The sequence below is a fragment of the Brachyistius frenatus genome, unplaced genomic scaffold, assembly GCF_029030835.1.
Source record: "Brachyistius frenatus isolate BFR_SWC_R1_liver_20210118 unplaced genomic scaffold, ASM2903083v1 Contig_54, whole genome shotgun sequence".
Lineage (NCBI taxonomy): Eukaryota > Metazoa > Chordata > Actinopteri > Embiotocidae > Brachyistius > Brachyistius frenatus.
Window position 1 is genome coordinate 2,409,330 of NW_027210653.1, and position 23,651 is coordinate 2,432,980.

General features: G+C 41.5%; 1 protein-coding gene across 8 annotated transcripts in view; it reads left to right on the top strand.

Moving 5' to 3' along the window:
- Positions 1–4,248: 4,248 nt before the first annotated feature.
- The window catches only part of LOC138624738 (nuclear factor 1 B-type-like), a 73,357-nt gene continuing 53,954 nt past the window's right edge, over positions 4,249–23,651 (top strand). For 2 of the 8 annotated variants that reach the window (XM_069705203.1, XM_069705204.1), the window contains exons 1-2: positions 4,250–4,304; positions 13,041–13,572. In XM_069705203.1, coding sequence (XP_069561304.1) covers positions 4,302–4,304; positions 13,041–13,572 — 535 coding nt within the window. In that variant the 5' untranslated portion in view covers positions 4,250–4,301. Of the gene's footprint in view, positions 4,305–8,172; positions 8,577–9,547; positions 10,299–13,040; positions 13,573–23,651 lie in introns of those variants that run through there. The other 6 variants (XM_069705202.1, XM_069705207.1, XM_069705205.1 and 3 more) reach the window with 4 other exon arrangements.

Here is a 23,651-nt window from a genome sequence, read left to right on the forward strand (position 1 = left end):
TTTTTTTTTTTTAAAGAAATACCGACCTATTCAGCATCAAAGTCAAAGGCTGTGTGTTTCCCTCTGCACAATTACCCAAAGAGCAGTTGTTTCCGATCAAATGGCCATTGTCCTGAAAAGTTATTAAGTCTCAGTGAAGCGTGTAATGTGTGCACGATCCGTGAACATAATCTATGTGTGATGTCCAAAATATTTTTTTCTACTAACTCCACACACACACACACACACACACACACACACACACACACACACACACACACACACACACACACACACACACACACACACACACACACACACACACACACACACACACACACACACACACACACACACACACACACACAATACACAGCCCTCAACAACCTCAACCAGTTTGGTCTTGACCAACCAAAATCTTGAATTGTTCAGAACCCCAACAAGGTCATCGTAGACTGATTTAGAACATGACATCAAAATTGGGCTTAAAACGCATTATTCATATTTTAAGCAAATGGATGAATCAGTATTGGTAAAACATTCTATGTTAATGCATAGTTCATCCAGATTTACACAAATCAGTCCTCTTAACTGTTTTCACATCAAAGACAAGTAATGCCTTTATTAAACATTTTGATTTGAACTAAATCATGACAATCACAAAAATAAATGTTCTCTTTAAAAAAAAAATATATATATATAACTTTCAACAGTGCTTTATACCAGATTGAGCTTGTCCTAATGTAAGAGCTTTACACAGTTAGTTTTAAGAAATAGTTTTTAGTACAACTAGAACAAGTTTCTGTTGTGCTTTTTGACACGTGGCCACTCGTTTGTGTCTTCAAATGAACTTAAATCAGTGTGTCACTCTAAAAGTCATATATCATAATCATAATCACATTTATTATCACAAAAAGGTTTTGACGAGTCTGAAATGTAATTTGTCATTTTATACTTTGAGATGATGAAATGTAAGGAGTCCGGTCTAGATAATAGCAGCCGGCACCAGCCTGGGTTAAATGTGCTCTTAATCTCTGGTAATGGTTGGTCAACTGCACTAATTAAATAAGTGACCACCTGCCACGTTTATGGCCGATGACATCTGGTTGAACAAAAGAAATAATTAGCCACATGCTTGATAAACATAAACTATGCTTGGAACAGTTATCTCAGATACGAGGCCGTCTACCTGTCTAGGATTGGAGTTAGTGGCTTGGCGTGTTCCGCTGCTTTTTTGCCAAGCCTAGACACGGATTAAGTCTACGCTATGGAACACATCATTCATGAGTCACGTGTTCATTTTCTATTTCTATCCATATGGGCCATATATCCTATGTCATATAATGATTAGCATCAGTCCAAGCATGCATCAGACATGCTTTGCTTTGATGCCTTTTTCACATCCCACATCCCAATCCATAAAAAGGCCCATAAAGCCTTTTTAAATCTTAAAAAGACATTTTTTTTAATGTTTACTGACTCCCTGATTACACTTTGAAGTAGTAACAAATTATTTCTGTCGTATTTTCCCTCCTTATAACAAAGGCATAATTAGATTTGCTAGACCTCAGCGAGTCATGTGTCCAGCTTGCTGGTGGCACGTGTCGGCAATGTTCCTCCATTTCCATCTCCACAGCTGAACTTCCTGAAAATGGTGGTATTGATTGGCCTATTGATTTTCAAACACGCTGTCATTGTAGAAAGTAGAAATCCAATTAAAAGTTGAACTTGAAACAGTTAATCCAATCAAGACGATGAAACTTATCGATTTGAACCTTAAAATCAATAAGGTGCACCCGGCTCTCGTGTGTGGGAGCTCGGCCATAAACATTTTCCTTTCTCCAAAAGAATGAAGCCCACGCTCGCCATCGGCTTCAAGAACATGTCAGAAATGTTGTTTTTTTATCTGCTAAGTATATTTTTATTGAAACAAATACTACCAGCTGTGTCAACTATTGTATTCTGTTGACACTGGCTTTACTTCCTTGTTGTTGGTGTCTCAGACTCCACTGCAGCAAAATAATAATAATATTAATAATAACAATGGCAAAATCTCCCTTTTTTTCCCTTCAAATATACCTTTTTAATATTTTATACCCTTTATACATCCAAATGTTAAACCCAATATGTAAATGTTAAAGTAAAACTATTCCCTTTGTAACAAGCAAACGATATGCAGTTGCAGCTTACAGAATTTCAATGAACATAAAGCATGGCTGCACTATAACACCAAACAAGGAAATATCTTATGTCATATTTGAAGTGATATGGGACTTTTGTTTTGTTTGCAAAAAGGTCATTCACCGACAAAGAAATGTGCAGCATGTTATGGTACACTGGGAGTTTACTTGTTTGGGATCAGTGAGAAACCAGAAGTTGAACTCCCTGTTAAATCTCTCACTAAAAACATAAAAAAGAAAAGGAAAAGCTTCAATAAGAGAAATTAAATATACTTTTCTGGGGGGGGGGTGTATTGGGAGTTGTAGTGTTTCGTAAAAAGCCAGACATGACCACACAGAACATAAAAAAATCCACTGTATTTAACGACTTGAGTCTCCAAACAGAATTGGTGCATACTTTTCTGCAGCAGATGTATTATAAATATCAGTCTAACTTAAGGTTTATGAGAAATGCTTGTAAAATTTGAAACCAAAAAAAGGCACGAGAAAACATTAAGTGAGTTTTCTGAGCTGTAAAATGAGGCTCCAAACTCTTTTCTAATTAAACCAGTCTGATTTGTAAACCATAGTTTTCACTGACACTTTACATTTGTAGCATTTCATCCCACACAGTAATATTCATGTTCCTGTTGTAAGCTGACATTTGCCTTCCACGATGAGTCTCATATTGTTCTCTGTTAAAGCACCAGTTCAATTAGCCTGCTGCTAATTAGGCTCCTAATTAGTACTTTATTAAAGTCAGGTGAGCTGAAAAGGTCAGCTGAACAGCGACTAATGAAGAACAGCTACACAGAGCAATCAACTGGCAGGCAAACATGTTTACATTGGAAGTGAAACGTTGGTGTGTTCAGTGCTTCATTTCCACCACATTTATTATTTCTATCAGTTTATAATGGATCTTCAGTCATATTGAGTGTGACTTAACCCTGAAATATGATGTTCAGTGACCAGCATGCTGCGTTTATATGCAAAAATCTACAATATAGTCCGAGCACAAGCCTTTCCTTTTTGTTTTTACTTCATCTATTTGTTGTAATGACGCTAAGTTACTGTTGCTAAGTCCACCCACCATCCATGTGGGGAAATCCAGCTGCCACTGAGTGGCCTCAGTGAGGGGGATTGGAATGTGGCAGGAGAGAAAAGGTCTTTTCAGCTGGCATTTAGATAACATTTACATGGACACGCCAAACGTCTTAATTCATGGATCAAAATACAGCAAAGCCATGAAGTCTGAGGGGCAATTTTGATGCAACAGGTCTCTTGATGACTATTTGATATTTAGGATTTCATTTTTTGGGCTATAGGTCGAGACACCTTTTGAATGAGAACAGTCATTTGATAATCCTTTACCCCAAATCCTCACAACGGTGTATTTTTGAATGCAAAAAGTCGGGGGGATCTCAGTATTTTGAGACATCTCCTCCACCCAGACACTGATATCAAACACTGGCAGGTTTGTACTCAGACAAAATAATTAAACAAATGGTTGATGAGAGTGAAACAGAGAGACAAGAAGAGGCCAGATGTCAGCAATGACTCAATCAGCTTACTTCTGACTCAGCCTGAGCAATACTGTTAAAGAAAGCTGTCTTTTCTCAGCTGTGTCAAATTTCACGTTTGATGTGGGGAGATATATTTTTGTAGAAGAACACACAACATATTTTAAACAGCAAAGTAAATACTTAACTGTTTTACTTGTATTACTTCTAAAGTCTATCAAATCCCATTAAATGCATTTGAATGACACTAAATGTGGCAGTTTTTGCAGCAAATCTATTTACATGTTCATAAATCTTTGTACAACAAGTGGAAGAGAGGGAAGGGGGGGCAGAAAGGGGAGGAGGTTAGTGGAGGAGGGGGGATGGTGAGGGTTGCAGGGTCATGGCTCTTGTAATTACCACAGTCAGGTTCAAATCACTGGTCAAGCTGTTGCTGATTTTTTTTTTCTTTCCTTCCCATAATGCAACGTTGTCAAGGACTGGCCTACATGTGGCACGGCATGCCTCTACTGATGCCCCTTTGATTAGGTGCCTTATCTTCCAAGGGGCAGCGTCCGATCAGAGTGCAGTGATGGCCGGGAAACTGACTGAGAGGTCCATTAAATGGCAGCTTTGTTATGACATCTCAGCCCAGACGTGGTGGATGGTAAGCGGAGCTCTTTTGTCCTGTCCTGTGTGGAACTCCAATCTTGTCTGATTGACCTAAATAATCATTTTCTTCTTCAAAATTGAATTAACCTGAAGTGGCATCATTTTGTAGACTTTGGTTTGTGTCTTTTTGTGACTGTGGCCAAGTTAAGATTGATTCAACTTGTTGATATTGTGGAAAAATATGAAAAGATTTTGCCTGCAGGACTGAACATCTTGTCAAGTGCCTTCCACAGCCTTTATTTAGTTTTTGAAAGAAAAAATGTCAAGCGCATCCTTGGCACTAACATTGATTTCTGGATGAATGTGATCCTTGAGGCCTGAAACTTTAACATTGATCATTTTAAATCCAATTTTACTTCAGTTTGGATTTTGAAGATGAGAAAAGGGAGGGGGCAAAATGGGTCACAAAAATAATGTTATTTTTTCACTGAGATGAATAACGAAAGAAAGTATTCAGCCTGCCTGGAGTAGAAGAGCGTTCCTCAAGTGCACCTCTCTGTGCACCCTCGGCAGTGTTAATTTAGCATTGGACAAAGAGCCCTTGTCCAGCCCGCGCTTTTCCCATGCTGAAGAGGCAACAGAGGCTGACATTTCTCTCTGAATATTTATTTACTTGTCTGACAACAGGCGAGCTTTTATTGTGGCCCATCACCAGGGTTTAAGTTGAGGTTTGTATGTCTGTCTCTGTGATATACGAGCTGAAATAAGAAATTCCCCCCTCTCTGCTCAGGCCCTGCTGCTGGTGTTCACTCTATTAAGTCCTCTGTTCAGTCATCTTCTATTGTAGTGACTAAAGAGCATATGTTAATTTAATGTTGACGTACTAAATGTGCTTTTTTTCAGATGACATTTTTTAACTTGCTTTCAAGCCATGATATCAAGTTTGTGTTGTTGTTTATTTTGCACGAAAGTTTATTTTAACATGTGCTTTTATAATGGAGGATGGATTTTAAGATGCATTTCAGCAAGCAGGGGACAGACCATGACGTGGAGTACATCACTGTGAGGACGAGCACTTAATTGAAAGTTCATATCAAAGTTTAGAATATTGGAGGCTTTCACAGAGACCAGCTGACCTGCTGTCTTGTTATGAAAACACGCGTTATGAAAGAACATAGGAAATGGTGCAACTGGTAAGAAAGTGACATCAGACCTACAGTACTGGTCTCGAGGTTACAATGTAAATTTAAGGAACAAAAGCATCTAAATCTATTTCATGTTTTGCTGAGAAAAACACTCGGGTAACCGATGCAGTAGCAACAGCAGCAGCTTTGTCCTATCACTGCATCCATCCATCCATCCATTAACTACACCTACTTTACTCTGAACAGGTTAACTGGGAGGCTCCAGTCTGTCCCAGCTGTCTTTGGGTGAAGACAGGGTATTACCGCATACAGCATATGGTTACGTTTACATTGCAGCTAATTTTAGAGCACTTGGCCACTGCCACATCAAAACATGTACATTTTTGAGAATCGGGATTGGTATGTATGCTTTTGCTCATTTAAATTAAATGTCAAACGTGTTAACAGAAATATTAAGACCATAATATGACCATTTTGGTCACCATAGTAACACCTTTAGAATGCTGCCCACGAATGGTTCGAAGAAAGACAGTTTGGTGGACGGCCCCATTACATACAGTAGGACTGTCGCATAAAAAAAAGTCATCCCAGATGACATGTCAGAACGAACAGAAGTGTAGATAATAAAATGAATGATTGCTGAATTTTAAATAGCTGACACCTGCTGAGCAGGGCCTCTGCTAACGATATTATTTACACCTGCTCTTTTCCTATCAGTGTTGTCTCATAATTTAGAAAAAAGGGAACTACTGTGCCACCCCCCCCTCTCCCTCTCCTTCTCTCCCCTCCCCTCCCCTCCCCTCCCCCCACTGTATAATTTATACTGTAAATTATCCTAAAAATTTAATTAAACCAGGCCACCTTTTAATATTGGACCACAGTTTAAGTAGCTGTCAGTTACGTTTGTGGCCACATGGGGGCGGTAGGTCCACATTCAGAGCGATGAATCTGTGTGTGGAGCTCATGCCACCATGTGCACCAGGAGATTGTAAGACACAAGGCTGGATTCATGGAGGCAGAGAGTGTGGAGTCAGTGTTTGTGATAAGGATTTGGACCTTCATGGAGTCATGAACAGCAGTGAAAGTAACTCAAAGTAAAACATTTACATAAAAAGTCCAGACAATGTGAATTGAATGCAAATCAAACTATTCCAAATGTGGTCCAATTTTTTTTTTAAGGAATACGGTGCTTTTCATTTAGTGATGGTCTGAAGGAGGGTGAAAACATGCCAACGGTAAGGAGGACAATAACTATTGAGCTTCATTACAGAAAATAACTTGGCTTCAAGGCTGCCAAAACACACAGACACACGGACAGTTGGCAATCAAACTGAATTTGTGCTTAAAATGATCATTGATCAGCCATTTCCTCCACAGCTGAATGCTCTTAGCCTTTTTTCTTTTTTTTTTCTTTTTTTAATGTCTTTTTCAAGCAAGGACTAGGTGGATTTGATTCACTTACTGGACCCACATGGCAACAGTGACATTTTCAGATGTTGCAAACAGTGTGTTAATGTCACGATAACAGTGATGAAAGAGAAGTCAAATCTATTGTGAAACTTCCCATTCAAGTCATAAAATCAAAAATTTAGCTGTTGTTATGGATGGCATGCCCAGTAGACGGTAATGCATGATTATGCACGACAAAGGTTCAGACAGCATATCAGTCAAGTCCTCTGGCAATATGGCACCGTGTGATGACTGTTGTTGTAACTGCTTACCACTGCTGCTACTATTCACACTGAGCAGCATAACAGCACTGATTTATTAGAATACTCTCATGTTGAGATCATATTACCGTACAATAGTGGCAATATCGGTGCTTTCAATTCAATTTCTGTTTCTAATATTTGGCTGATTGGTGAAATCTTATCATAAAAAGTGAAAAAAAAATTAGTGGCGTCATATATTCCAAGTAATTTCTAAATCACAGTAATTTTTTTTTGGGGAAGAAAATAATCTTCATCACCCTACTTTTATAAGGAACATACTTAGGTGGCTCAGTACTTCCTCTTGTAATAATAATTCCCAGCACCGTATATAATAAAGCAGTATTTGACTCGGGTGTGTAGTGTTTTTAATCATCACTCGGTAACTCCATCGCTATTCAAGCCCGGCTGTCCAGCAGCGGCTCGGTCAAGCCGCAAACAGCGCGTCAGAGGAGCGGAAGTGAGGGGCCCAGGGTGCAGAGTCTCGGGGCCACCGCTGCTGGCCAATGAGCGACAAGAATGCAAGCACCCTTGCAGAAAAAAACCCCCAAACTGTCAAGCGTCTGAGAAACAGCTCGACAACACCCGGGAAGTGGAAGAATATACTTTCAAAATAAGAGACAGGGTTTTTTTTTTTTTTTTTTTCCCCACTTCTGACAACAGCGCGAAGCCACTTCAGCTTTAATCTGCACGAATAACCGTTTTAAATACGTATTGACACATTTCATAGTAGACGAAATAGGAAGGGACATTAAAAGAATATACTGCAATTTAACTACAAAGAAAATGAGATTTTTTTTTAGGTTCACAGATTGTACTGGACGGCTCCAAAGCTCAAATAAACTTTCTAAAGAAAACGGTGAAGATTAGATGGATCTTTTATTGTCTATATAGTCTGTTTCAGAAAATACTCCTGCTATTAATTGAGGTGTTTTTTGTTTTTGTTTTTTTTGCTAAGAAAGATTTTATTTGGAAACATTGTACCGGAAGTTGCCCTGTTTTACATCCCGCCCGGTTTGACGGTCACTGCTGTGTGAGCCGGAGGGCGGCAGTCAGTCAGACAGTGAAAGTGAAGGCGAAGACCAACCCAGTGCCGAAAACTCAGCCTCTTCTGGATCACGTTCAACTTCACTGAACAAACCCCCCCAAAAAAACGATCCAAAAAAAGTAAGAATTGAAGAGGAAGGAAGACAAGGGGGGAAAAAAAAAAAAAAAAAAAAAGAGAGAAAAAAGGCGAGGTGCTCCTAACTTCTTTGCACCGCTATCTGCCAAGAATTGTCTTCCGGTTTTGACTTTTTTTTTTTGTAATTTTTTTTTTTTGGTGTTTTTTTTTTTTTTGTTGTTGCGAGCACTGCAAGAGAAAAAACCCCTCCAAAGCACAAAGTTTGAGCGTGAGAAATGTGAAGCTACCGGCTTGTGTGTTTCAACCAGGCTCCAGGACTCCCTATTTAATCCATGCAGTACAGTGCAATGGTACGTGAACATGGATTATTATTACTACTTTCAAATGTTGTGTGAACAGACTTTGTGATACCATATATATATATATTTATTTAAAAAAAATATATATATATTTTTTTTGTAAGATATGTCCTGTCCTCGCGACGATGGGAAAATGTGGAGAAGTGGGTTGACTTAACACGGACCACAACACTTGGCACGCTTGAGCCAAAAAAATTGTACTGAACTTGGCACAGTTTCTCCGGCAGCCTATGTTAACAACCACATTCCCCTAAATCTGGCAAATGAACTCTATGTGGACTGTTGACAGCTCTGTAGGACACACGTACACACGCACACTGCAGAAACAAAGTAACACTTCCACTGCTTTCAGTATGACTCCTACAATATTTCACCTGACTTAATATCTCCTTCAAAAAAAAAAAAGAAGTAAGAAAGGAGTTATTCTACTTCCTGATATACTACAAAATGTCATTTTTCAATTAACACAAAAAAAAAGAAGAAGCCCTCTTCTAATGATAATGTGTGGAAGATTTTAAACGATGTGTTTTCTTTTAACTACCTCGGTTTAAGGTAGGTATCGTAGGACAACGTAGGCTAAATTCTGCAGTGACTAATTCTATTAATTAGATATTAATTCTTTTATTTAAAAAAAAAAAAAAAGCACTCTCCCCTCGATTTTCTTTTTCTTTCAATAACTTTTATATTATTTATTTAAAAGGCGTCATGAACCGACTTTGTGCCCTTGCTTAACTTGTGTGACCGGCGAACTAAAATGACCTGACGTTTTGTTTTCACTGTGAACCGCAGACACTGCCGTTGAATTATCTAAACTGGAAACGGTGTGTGTGTTGTTGACACGGGAGCTCGGGGTGGGGGTGGGGGGGGGTAAAGGGTGGCAGAGGGAAAAAAAAAATCTCCCCCCCCACCACCACCACCACCACCCCTTTGCCTTATGCGACCGAGGCTCTGCGGTCCAAAGTCCCCGTAGTTCATAAAATAATTCTGCTCGAAGTGACGGGGTAAATGAATTGTATGCCGGGTTGTCACAGCCGATGAGGAGAAGAAGGTGCTTGGAGGGTGGATATGGGTTGTGTGTTTGGAAGAGCAGCAGCAGCAGCAGGAGGAGGAGGAGGAGGAGGAGGAGGAGGAGTGTGACTGTGTAATTACGTGGGTGAAAAAAAAAGAGAAAAAGTTGGGTCTGATTTGCTGGAGTCGCGCAGCACCGAAGGTGCACCGGTCGATTTCATATCAAGTTTGGTTAAAGCGGGGGTGAACATCACACACTCGGCGCCCTCTGAAAAGCTCCCCGTAATGCTTTTTAGGAGATAGCGCAGCGACCGAGACGCGCAAAGAGCCCATGCAGTAGAGAGGAGTACGCAGCAGCCCCACCGGCTCTACGAGTACAATCTGCAAGTGCTTATATACCGTGCATGTCAACTTAGACACAAAAAAAGAGAGAAAAAATCTCCTTTTTTTTTTTTGGTTTGTTTTGTTTTGTTTGCGGTGACGACAATCTTTGGATCGCAAAAACACATGGATGTCCTTGGATAATTCCTTTTTTTTTCTTTTTTTTTTTTGTGGTTTTGTTTCACGCGGATAGCTGCTCCACAGTCTTGCATGGTGCACATCGGTCCAGGAATGGCGCGATAAAGTGATCAGAGGAATCAGTCCAAGTACAGTCACTCTCTGTGTAGCCGTCTCGTCATGTATTCCCCGATCTGTCTAACTCAGGTATTTGTGTCTTTTTGTATCCATTTAATCGCTCTGATTTGAATATTAGTGATTTTTTTTTTTTTTTTTTTCTTCTCCTCCTCTCTTGCATGCACTGGTCTAAGAATTGAAAGTTCTCTGTGTGCGTGTGTGCGCCAAGACAGTGCAGCGTCAGCTCTGCGTGGGAAATACTTCGATAATTCATACATATAATACAGATTTGTCTTGTAAGTGAAAAAATAGCGTTAAAACGACTAGAAATTAAAATATCTAACTTAAAATATATATATTTGTGCTATAGATGGCGTGTTTTTGTTGTTGTTTTTTTTTTACTTTTGAGATCTTGGATTCTAACAAAAGTACTAATGATTTATAATTTAAGAGTCCTTGAAGTGTTCATCTTAAAAGTTATGCGGAAAGATGATTTTTACGATAGACTGTCTTTTTATAGCCTTGTACAATTGGCACAGGTATTCTTATTTTCTCTCGGGTTTAATTAGGTTATTGGCGTCCTCCAATAACCTCACACACACTTCCCGGCCTTGCTTGAGCTCTGTTTATATATATTTTTTCCCCAAGTGTATATTTTTATTTAGAGAAAAACCCATATACTTTAGTGAAGTTGGAGGAAGATAAAGCCACTTTCACTGTAGGAAGATCAAACACACGATATGGTTGATTCAGCGGTTGGACAGAGTAGCTGACTGTTTTGGCTGACTCAGTTTTACTGTTTATATTTTACTTGGCATAAGTAAGTGATTGACTGAGATGTGGTTTAGTTTGTACTTAAGAGGATTGTGCTTTTATGGCCGCAGATGAAGTGCACTGCATAGGCCCTGGCCAAGTCATTTATCTTTACAGCATTTGGCTTTAGCCTGGTTAAAAAAAATTAACACAATATTTTAAGTGATTTTTGAACAGGAAACCAGAAGTGAAAATGATTTCAGAAACACTTGCTGCAGAACACATTTACCAGCATTTACTTTTGTAATTTTAATTGGCAGCTTTATAGCGAGGAGATGGCATTAAAAGAAGTTCTGAATTATATTTTGTATGTCTCTAAAAGACTACGACTCGTACTACTATCCACAGTAAATCTATCACATTTAAAAACTAGAATGTGCAGAGTATAAAGTTTACTTCTCCTGTATAATAAATGATTATAATTTGACATTACTGTAGTGCAGCAGAGTTTTATTGGCCCGTGCAGTGCAGACTAGAAATGTGGCTTCTCAGAGGAGCACCAGCGGCAGGCACCGATAGGGAGTGGATTTCTGGGGTTTCCTCTAGCCTTCTTTTCCTGACTGCTTACAAAAGGAACAATATGGGATTTTAACTCCTCAAAAGCCTGCTTAAAAGGGGCTGCGCATACTTATTAAATATGACATTTTAATGAGCTAAAACAAGGATAATTTAATGTTTCCACTTCTCACTTAAAGCAGCTGTAATTTCTGATGAATCCTAAATCATCCAGACCGTCCTGTGCATTCCTCCACCTCCACAGAACAAGCAATGAGAAATTATTGTAATTTGCCCTGAAATTACTGATGTATTTCAGATGTAAAAACCCGTAGGCCACTCAGCTCTTGTAGAAATATCGGCATTTAGGATTTTCTTCACAAGGAATTGAGGGAAATTCTGTCAAATGAAAAAGTTGCAAAAAGTTTATTTTCTATATTCCTTTAGTTTATAAATATAGAAAATGTGGTTTTAAGTAGACTACACTATAATTAAAATGAAAAGGTAACATTTGTGTTAAATTATTTCTTTAATATGAATCTGAATCTGTTACTATATTCTAATAATTTATCAGAAAAAAATAGTTTTACAAAGAATTTTCTTTTAGGTTGAAGCTGATGTGAAACATTTGAGAAGTATGTTTGAGAAGCCGGATTTTAATGCCACTGACAAATCTGAAGTTGTAGGAATGAAGCAAGGCAAGAGCCATTCCCTGTGATAACCCCGACACTTGAAATAATCTGGCATGAACTTCTTTTCAAGTCCTAACTCAACCTTTACAAATACCTTTCACACTATTGCTTCATTAGACGTGCTGCCTTTCTCCTCTGCTTCTGTTTTCTTTGCGTTTTGTACACGCAGACTATATACGCGGCTGTGTGTGTGTGTGTGTGTGTGTGTGTGTGTGTGTGTGTGTGTGTGTGTGTGTGTGTGTGTGTGTGTGTGTGTGTGTGTGTATTTGGAGAACGGGAATCTCCTTAACTTCCTATTTTGTGGCTGCATCTCGCTTGGCCTTTCCAGCTTATCCTCTGTTCTTAGTGAACATGGGATAAGTTCACAGAGGAATGCGGATAGTTTGATAAGAGAAATGCAACTGTGTGTGGGGCGCATGCTCTCTGCTGCAGCAGCAGCTATACAGGAGTCCTGCTCAGAGCATGCTCGGGAAAAGGAGAGCGGAGCCACGAGTGCATTCAGCCACCGGGCTTGGTGCTATTGTAGTGCCGGCAGTTGATATATATACACTGGAATTTCCTTCTCATACCTGTACTACGTCCAGATACAGCTAAGATGGTAACATCAATGTTGCTATATGAAGAGAAAATTCTCAGCTTAAATTAGCTGCCAATAACATTATATGACTGATTAGGAGTGATTTTTGTTGTTGTTTTGATTTTTTTGTTTGTGGTCTTACTTCCCTTCTGCCTCAGATTAGTAGCTGAATAAACCCGTATTTCTTGTCCATGTTTGATTACATTTCTCTCCTTCTCTCCTCCCTCTCCTCACTGTGTCTCTTGGATGCTCCAGGATGAATTTCATCCCTTCATCGAGGCACTTCTTCCTCATGTCCGTGCCATTGCCTACACGTGGTTCAACCTCCAGGCCAGAAAACGCAAGTACTTCAAGAAGCACGAGAAGCGGATGTCCAAGGACGAGGAGCGCGCAGTGAAGGACGAGCTTCTGAGCGAGAAGCCCGAGGTGAAGCAGAAATGGGCATCCAGGTTGCTGGCCAAGCTGCGTAAGGACATTCGGCAGGAGTACCGGGAGGACTTTGTCCTCAGCGTGACGGGCAAGAAGCCCCCGTGCTGTGTGCTATCCAACCCGGACCAGAAGGGCAAGATCCGCCGAATCGACTGTTTGCGGCAGGCCGACAAAGTTTGGCGTCTGGACCTGGTGATGGTCATCCTCTTCAAAGGCATCCCTCTGGAAAGTACAGACGGCGAGCGCCTCGTCAAGTCTCCACATTGCACCAACCCAGCACTTTGTGTCCAGCCACACCACATAACAGTATCGGTCAAGGAGCTGGACTTGTTTCTAGCATACTATGTCCAGGACCAAGGTAGGTTGAAGCTCATACTGTGTGTGTGTGTGTGTGTGTGTGTGTGTGTGTGTGTGTGTGTGTGTGTGTGTGTGTGTGTGTGTGTGTGTGTGTGTGTGTGTGTGAGAGCTAATGCGCATGTGTGAGCGATGGCTTGGCGAGGTCAGGGTTCACATGTGTTACTTCTTGGCAGTTTGGCTTCGACTGGCTGAAATCACCACGACATTTGCCAGACAAATAAACGTAAGAAACGTAACAGTCGGTACTGTACAAACACAGCATCATTTTTACAAATCTTTTCAAGTAAGGCTCAATATTAAACAAAAAGAAAACGTGTAATCAGCATAAAGCACGTTTTAAATGTCTTTGCCCTTTTGTAACGCAGCAGCAGCTCCTACTCAGTTTTCAGTAATTATTCAGTTACTGTAACTCTGACGGGATGCGTTTTTATCTCGCGCACACACACACACACACACACACACACACAGCCCCACAGGCTCGTACGACTGCATGCACACTATATACCTGCTGTGTTCGCCTGGAAATTAAGTCGTGACATTTGTGAAAAGTTACAGCATAAACTGGCCAAATTGAAATGAACCCACCAGTGGTATATTTTTCCAAATACTGAATCTACTGACTTGCATCACATGATTCTTATAAAGTCCTTATTGTTCCAGTTTTCTGTTTATCAACAGCACATTTTGTAAAGCTGAGGTTGTCCTCAATATGTTAAAAATCACAGCCTTCATCCCCACAGTCCCTATAATTCCATGTAACATCATTTTAAAATTCCTCAGTTATAAATCAAAACTCATATTTTGTCACCATTAAAAAAAAAATGTAACATCCATTTGTTAAAACACATATTTCTATCTGGAGTCACATTAAAGCTAGGCATTAGTCAAAAGCTTAAACTTTAGATTTGTGTTTATATTTGCCAGAAATGTCAAACTTTTATTGTGTCTGTGTTTAATGTGTGATTGTGTTGGTGTTATAATGGCAACCTCTTTCTTTCCTTACTTCCTGAAACATAGCGATGTGCTCAGTGTGAACACTGAATCATGAATATTTTTTTTTAGCAGAGTGCAAGAAGAGGATCAATAAATGGTTGCCAGGTAGTGAAATAGGTTTTGACATGCACATTATTTTTAATAGATGTCTTAATATCATTTTTTTCAAAACTGAAATTACTATAATTAAATTTTTGCTTTGATGCTTAAACCAGAAGACATGGCACACACCAATAAAATCATCGTGACATTTACTGAAGCATTTCAGATCCAGCACAGAACATTTCAGCCAAATCTGATCACTGGAAATACTTTTTTTTTTTTTTTTTTAGAAGCAGCCAGTTCCAGGCTGTAAACTGGGAGGTTTTCACTCACAGCTTGATGACAGAAACATCAGATTCGGATTCAATAATCAAAGTCTAAATAGATCTGAAGAAGCTATTGTTTAAATAGATGTTGTACATTTTCTAATCTTTGTATTTTGTAATCGTACTTGGACAGCAGATTAGAAGGCTAACACCTCGAACATCCCTCTCAAAATTAAATTTGTGTCTCCTGTATTGTTGGTTTGCCACAGTATGTGATTGAATTTCATTCATTCACAGTTTTAAACTTCCTCTCTTTATCTGCTGACACCACAGGAATCCCCCTGCAACGCTCCAAGCTGAAATTCCCCTGTATTAAATCTATGGCAAAGGCACAGAATAACCACCGATACATCGCTATTGAAGGGAGAAATAGTGGTATGGCTAGCTCATTATCATCAAACCCTGAGCGCCATTTTGTGTTTGATAAGTGCCAGGGAAAGCAGAAGGCACAGCACAGAGACAATAATGGTTGCCACTGGCACCGGGGTTGGCATCAGACCCTCTTTTGTGTCTTTTGTAGGATGCCACCGCTTCTGTAGTTTGCATCTGCTGCATTTTTTTTAACTGTTCAGTACCAACTTGAGAACGGCTCTTTAGTCCGTTTTTTTTTTTCCTTTCCACAATACACACCATTTAAATGATAAGTTAGAGCTCGTGTTATACATTTTAAGCGATGTCGCGCTCGAAAAAAAAATGTTCTACTTAGAGTTGAAGAGCAAATTACTGAGAAGAATATATAAAATTTTAGTGTTGGAAATAAATGTGGGACATAATGTTCGGTTTTGCTATTGAATATATTCACTACGGTTCAACAGTGATTATTCACCGTTGTCCTCAAAATTTCGCTTGATTGAAACTTTGGCAAATACAAAATAGCGTTCTTCTACCGGGATCACAGAGATGTCTGTGGGTTTTTTTTTGGTTGTTTTGTTTTGCACGCTAAAGCGTCTTTTCCTTTTCTTTAAGTCGCCAAGCGATGCCCAACGCGCAGACAATGCAGCCATGTTGTGGTAGCGTGCGGCGCAGCGCCATTTTGTTTTACACTGTGCCAGGGAGGCAGGCAAATCACCAGTAATGGTTGTTAGAGGTTTGGGAGGTTGGCATCAAACTCTCTTTGTCTGCTTGCAGCGTGCCTTTGATTCGTTGGTTGGCATCCGCAATGCAGTGGGCACGTTTGGAAAGTTTTTTTTGACAGTGGCAGAATGGAAGCCGCTGCCTTTGTTCTGCTGCAACTGCACGAAACAAACAAACATACAATCAAACACAAAGAAACTCGCAAACGGCTCAGCCTGAAACTGAATCCGGTATTTGTGCGAAATGCTGGAAAAAAAAAAAAAAAAAAAAAAAAAAAAGTGTTCGGACCGTGCTTTTAATATTGCGCTCCGTGTCCTGCTATCTGGCAGGGTCTCCCTTCTGCTGCGTATTCAATTATTTTGCTGCCGTTATTTACTTCAACGGTATTTTTTTCTTAGCAAAAAAAAAAAAAAAAAAAAATCCAGTCCAGAGTGTATTTGTTTTCTGATTGCGGCGGGTTGCTGCCTGAGAAAGGTCGGCGGGTTGGCAGCGAGTGTCCTGGGTGAATTTTGAGAGGGCACTCAGCCCTCTTGTTCTGGGGTACAGACGCGTTTAGCCAGCCAGGCAGGGCTGTAGCACCCATGTGCATGCCCAGATGAATGCCCGCTGGGAAGTAGGCTGGGGGCTGGGAGTGGGGGTTGTGGCATCCATTGTGCCAACTGGCAGGCCGTGTTCAATACAAGGCCTTGGCTTCTCACACACACACACACACACACACACACACACACTCTCTCACACTGCCGAGGTGCTCCAATGCTTTATCGTTACCTGATTAAACAAGAAGTGCAATTCTTTTTTTTTTTTCTTTTTTCCTTGAATCATCACCTCTCACCTCCTGGATTCATATTTTGCATATCCAGTCCGACAGCTTGATGGAATAGTTGTAACAAGGCATGGAGACAATCATCGTGTCGGGACTTGTCAGAAATCTGTAGGCCTCGTTTGTATTTGGGTTTTGTGAGCTGCTCATCACTATTCGCTCAAGAACTGCAGAGATATAGTTCTTGTATTCTCTAAAAGTTCTCAATTCTACATTTATATCCCTTGTTCCTAATAGATATGCATGTCATTAATAAAATAGGAAAATGGATATATAGATATATTTTAAAAGCAGGTGATTAACATTCATTCACCATCCAGCCGATGAATTTTGGAGGAATCTTTTAATTGTTCTGGAAATAATCCTCAATTGTAAATATAATTATAAATTACTGCAAAGATTTCTAGACATTTTGGAAGTGGATTTCCTCACAACCAGTGACAGAAGTGAGTTGCTGAGGGAGTCCAATGGGAGACTTAAGGAGTCAAGGTCAAGCAGCCTTCCCATTACTCTGGCGCTGAAAGTTAACACAGCCATAAAACATCATTACCTTGACTTTTTTCCCCCCTCAGTAATGTAACTTTTTTTTTTTCCTTCACACCGTCATGATAGTTTGTGGAAATGGATGGATTACCTCCGAATACACGCTGCCATGTTAATGGAGACCTTGTTTTACAATCGGCAGACTTAACCTCCGCCCCCGGGGTCGTGACCTTTGCAAAGAGATGTGGCAGGGTGTCCTCTGAAGTTTAATTGAGCAAAACAGATCGGTGAAAAATGCGCCGTTGCAGACTCGGGGCACGTGGAGGAGGAAGACTTTTTGCCTAGGGGGTGGGGGTGTTGTCGGTCAGGGGAGGTGGTGGAGGGGAGCTGCTCATAAGCCCCCCTTGTTGACCTCCTCAATCGGGGTCAAACCACAGCGGTCGCAGGATCACCGGTGGTCTCTTGGCAACTGTTTGTCTCCACTCCCCTGCCAGTTCTTCTGGTCTAGCTGGTGGTCCCTTGGTTCACTGGCCTAAGTGAGGGGGAGTAGGCACCACTGACTCCCTCCCACACTCCCCTCACCCCTCACTCCTCTCCGTCAGGCCGGGTAGTCGGGCTGCTGGTCGCTATCTCCGAAACCGGCCACTGCCTTGCTCACCAAACTACTTGGGGTAGCTGTTTGCATCTTGTTTTCCGCCTGGCTGCCTCGGAGGCTTTGGTCAGGCGGCCAGTGTGGAGGTCTGACCTTCTGGGTCACAGTGGAGGTCTGTGACTAAGCACAACATTGAACCCTCCCTCCCCGTATCCCCTTATCCTCCTCTGCCATCAGGAATCACCCCTGCGGCACACTGCCCGGCCAAATGACTCTCTCACTCCTTTTTTCTCCCGGTCTCTTTTATTTTCTGGCTCCCTGGCTTTCCCTCAAGTCCGAGACTCTGACCATGACAGCTGTCCCAGGCTTAGGCACTCGGCCAGAGAAAGGGTGGCTGGGTTCATGCCAGAAGTGTGAAACAAAACTTGTTGTAAGTAGACAGCGTTAAGGACACCACTGTTTGACTTTTTTAGGTTAAGTTACTCACTTGCCTTCAACTGTTGAGTTTTTCTGCTGAGATGATATTAGAAAAAGTCTCAAGGATGGCTTTTGTGGAAGTTGAGTGGAATTTTATTCTTGGACATGAATCTTTAAAAGCGAACATTCAGAACAAACTTAGCAAGACCGTAAAATACAAATCGTGGGGAAAACGTTAACCAGTGATGCCAGAGCCGTACAGAAAAAGTCTTCAGAGTGAACTGTACAACCCTGTGCTTAGCTTCCATTCTGGCTTCCTTATTAGTATGCAATAGAGCCCGCGGTGTCTGGCTACCTCTCTCTCAGAGCCATAACCTATCGAACACATTCTCTCAATCTAATCCACTTAGAACTCCCTCCCAGCTTCACCGCTTGCCTTATTGATTTCCGCTTCCCACTAAATGTCTTCCCAATCCTTTTTCTCTTAACCCGGGAGCTATTTATGTTTTGCTGTGCAGTCTTTCTTTCTCTCTTTCTCTCTCTCTCTCTTTCTTTCTTTCTTTCTTTCTTTCTTTCTTTCTTTCTTTCTTTCTTTCTTTCTTTCTTTCTTTCTTTCTTTCTTTCTTTCTTTCTTTCTTTCTTTCTTTCTTTCTTTCACTCCCGCTTTGTTTCTTTCTCTCTTTATGTCTTTACTCGCTCTCCGGGATCTTTGGTTGTTTGTGGTCTCCATCAGACTTTCCTCTGCCATCTCTCCCCTCCTGCGCTTTCTCAAACACTAACCTGGGTGCAGTGCAGCCAGGTTGCCTGGCTCAGTATGAAGCTTGTGTTATTAGCAGCGGGGCTTTGCTCGAGCAAATACCTTGAGGCTTAAACAGGCCATGTTACCTCCTTAGCCCTCTTTTGTGTGCCATGTGTACATAAATCTCCATGGAAACAAGGCAACTTGGAGCAGAGGCCACTGAGAAATGTGGATGCTTTCTTTCTCAACAAAATTTACAACTCCCTCCTTTGCTCTGCTACAGTGTGTTTAATTTGCTTGTGTCACAGTTTGCACTGTTGCATCCGTCAAAAAAACGGACAGGGCCTTTTATTTTGCATTGTAAAGCGTAGGCATTGTGTTTAAAAGGCTTTTCTTGTGTATTTCAGCAGGAGACTCACTTTTGCGTTTGTGGCTGCACTTGGTTAAGGGCTGCAGTCTGTGTCATTAGTCTATGGTTAAGATCTCAGCTTCCCCACACTTTCCCAGGCTTTTGGGGAGGACCCCAAATGCATTTCAAATCCCCCAGAGGCCACTTGACTGGAGGACCGGCACCTCCCACTCCTCCCGGATAGATTCCCCACCCCCACCCTGTCTGCCAGTCCAACCAAATGAAGACAAATGGGTACATTCACCCCCTATCCCAGCCACTACACCGTACCTCACTGTCCTGCTGTACAAAGCAGGCCCTCCCTGCTGCCTGAACTTCTCCATCCAATGGCTGCACCCTCTTCTTCGCCATCGTACTAGCGTAACTGCTAGAAAACCCCACTGTTGTCCCATCTGCCTGCCGGACTGGTCATGTAAGACAGCAGGGTCTGTAGTGAAAAGAAGAAAAAGAAGGTTCAGACAGGAGACACAAAAGTCTCCGATTGAGAATTCGTGTGAAGATGTTTTTTTGACCTTGCATTTTTTCAAGTCAGCCAGGAGAAAAGCGCCCTCAACTATCAGAAAGAGACTTTCAATGCAAAAGCTAGTCCCCTTTGCCCAGGATGGAGGCTTGTGAACAACCAATAAAGGGAAGAAAAAGTGGGTTGGGGTAGTAGGTGGGGTGTTATGGGGAACTTCGGGCAGGGACAGACAATCAGAGCGGTTGCCCAGGAGACACTAACTTCTCTGTGCAGCACCCCACTCCCCTTCTTTGCCCCATCAAAGTCTTTTCAGTCCAGACAGGGCCGATCAGTGGCCCAGAGTGATGGTTGTCTCTTCTTTTGTCTGACGGTACAGTATGGCCCATCACTGTGACGGCTGGAGAAGACCTGAGCGGGACTGGAAAAAAAAAAAAAAAGGCCCGCCGTAGCAGGGCTGTGCAAAATGTACTTTTGGGTGGGCATGTTGTTGTTTGGGGTATGGGGGGAGTAGGGGTGGGAGGGGAGAATCCCCTGAGGATTTCTTTCTAATGTCAGTGCAGCGGGTCAGAGAGGGGATATGGTGTCTGGGGCTTGGGAATGGCCTGCTTGGGACGGATTCATCAGCACCCCATTGAGTTGTCAAAGCCAGCGAAAGAGCTTCCACTCCTCCCTCACATATGTCAGGTTGACTTCTCAAAAAGCTCCCAAATTTAGTAACCAACTGTCGAGCAGCAGAAGATGCCCAAAGTTCAATGTAATCAGCGAAACCCCTCCCTCCAACCACACTGATCTTTATTGACCAGTACTGTAAGAGAAGTTCTATAGCAGCAGAGAGGCGAGGGAAGCTGTAAAAATACGTCTTTTACGCTTTAAGGACTTGCATAAACATGCTGTCTTTTATGAAAGACAGCATCTTTGAGCAGTGGGGCTGCATGTGATTAAAGAGAGCCATATAGAAGGAATAACAGGAGGAGAGGAAATACGGACGCCTTGTTGTTTGTAACGGCATTAAAATATCTCAAAGATCACCAAACCAGCAGATGTTACAGATTTTCTACAGAGGTACTTCCTCCACTGTCACAGAGTATTGTTTTTTTTCTTTCTTTGGATCAAGGCATTAAAAACGACAAACTCATGCAGTGATTTATAGGACAACAGAGGAGAAAAATACACCTTCTCCACTTTCTTTTTTTTTTTTTTCAGAGATTTTCATATAAATAGTGAGGCACAGCTTAAACACAACATTCAAAACCAGCACCTTAAATTAGAAACTCCAAAACAAAACTCAGACACTGCCAACTTTGGGGCAGAATAATTTTTATACTTTACTTCAAAGTTAAACCATAAACTGTGATTAAAAACTCAAAAGTATTTCTTTTTGCTGTGACTTTTTAACATTTTTTTTTTTTATAAGATGTGATTTTGGATATTTGGATCATTTTTAACCAATAGCAAACACTGACTCTTAAGAGTTAAATAGTGATGATATTGTTTGGCCACACTGCCACTATTTGTGTGTGGAGCGGGCGAGTCCAATGCTCTGTGGACCTTGCGATTAAAGGCCACTGCAGCACTAAAAGGATGGTTAATGAAGCCCGTTATTTTTACTAAGGAAGAACAGGGCTTGTTACCATGGTGTCTTCTGCAGGCCTGTGAGATCTGGCTCCCGATAGCTTGAATTCTTCTCAAATTGGCCTGCTCTCTCTGCTGGCGAGCGGCTCCAGCTGGTAGTTTAGCTGCACAGACTTTTAGAAAACCCTTCTAAAATTTCGTCAATGCACATTGAGGCACGTGTTTGCACTCAAACGCCCATAGACGTGTGCACTCAGAAACCCATGAACTCATAACTGCTCACACACACACACACACACACACACACACACACACACACACACACACACACTACATTCTTACTCACCTGCACTTCAGCTCAAAAATACTGCATTTAGATTCAAACTCCTCAGTACTCGAGCATCTGTTAGACAAAATTTGAAAGTGAGAGTCTTTAAAAGCTCGTTCCAGATTTACTATGTCAAGATTGTAATTAGGACTCCAACATGTGCGCATACCTACAACCCACAATTACTTTGCGGAGTCTTACCAAAAAATAACTCCACTTCACCAACCCTCTCTTAAATCATCAACTTACATGAGCAGGAAAATTCAAGTCAAGAAAAATGCAGTCACTCAGCCTGTTGTTATCTCTTGTATGCCACTCTTGCCTACCTAATAAAACACAGACCCGGTTTAAATTGAGCTTTGTCCAATAGAATCATGATGTAATAGCTGATCTTCCCTCACAGTTTTCACAGAATTGTTTGCAACCTGTGGTCTGGGACCTGTACTGACTTAACATAGCATCCGAGCAGTTATGATAATGACTCTAGTTGACCTACAGATGGCTAACTGAGTAATGCTGGAGCTCATCATCTCTTATGAAATCCCAGCTGAGTCTGCTTGGTGTTTCCCGGGAACATCTTCATCTGCTCATGCGGGTCTGTTTTGCAAACTAGTCGACGCTTACCAGACATTTTCTTCTCCCCTTTTTCTGTAAAACTTCTGGCTGTAACTTGGGTTGCCATGTGTGTCTTGTTAAGGGCAGTTATGACAAATGGCAGCAGCTGTACAAACTAATCTCTCTGTAGCTTTCACACATGGCGCCCAATTAACAATGGACCACTGTGGGGCCCTAATCCATGGTGCAGCCATCCTCTGGTCCCGCTTGCTGAGCCAATTGCCCCAGGAGACTCTTCTCCTCAGCACTCCTGATAGGCAGCCTCTAACTCCGTTCAGATGGAAGCCGGTGAACGCAGCCTCAGTCGGAGACTCGGTAGCCATCTTGTTTGTTTCCACGTTGGGAATCCTGGTTCGTGACGCTAAAGACCTCCGGGTTTTATATGGCACGTTGGAGTTCCTCGGGATCGGGTTGCAGCCCTGAGAGAACACACTGCATTGGCAGGCTGTACGTGCAATGGTACATTTGCGTGTTTGGACTCTCACATGCACATATGAACTCCCGTGTATTCAGCTTGTGCACTTGTGCAGTATGGATTAAAATAAATGTATGTAGATGCAGTCGATAGATTTAGCAAAGTGGTTTGGTGGGAACAGTGTTTTTGAATGTGTGTGTTGGTGTGATATAGCTTTCCTGTCAGAGGGCATTTTTCCAGTAGTTGCATGATGATAAACTGCTGTTTCTTGGGGCCTCAGATAGTTCAATGCACTGTGTAATGGACTTAAAGTGGTTGTGTGTGTGTGTGTGTGTGTGTGTGTGTGTGTGTGTGTGTGTGTGTGTGTGTGTGTGTGTGTGTGTGTGTGTGTGTGTGTGTGTGTGTGTGTGTGTGTGTGTGTGTTGGGAGAGGGGGGGGTGCTTTACACAGTGCACTCACTACTTCTGCAAATTTATGAGATAATATAGTGTATGCAGACAAGAGGATAACAGTGCACACTCTTTAATGAGTCTTTTTAACTGTGGAATTATCCCAACACTGCAACTTACATACACAAACAAAACATCCACTTTCCCACTAAAGGTTTCAGTGTGTGTGAAGTCCTTCTCGGTCCAAGAGTGTGTCAGCAGCGCTCTACATGGCTTTGCCTAAGTGTCTCCGGTTCAGGTTTAGATTACAATTAATTATTCGAAAAGTGAAATACAGTAAGACAACATCTCTTGGACGCAAACCAGTGTGAATTGTATTTCCATATTTTCTTCACCCTTATCCAAA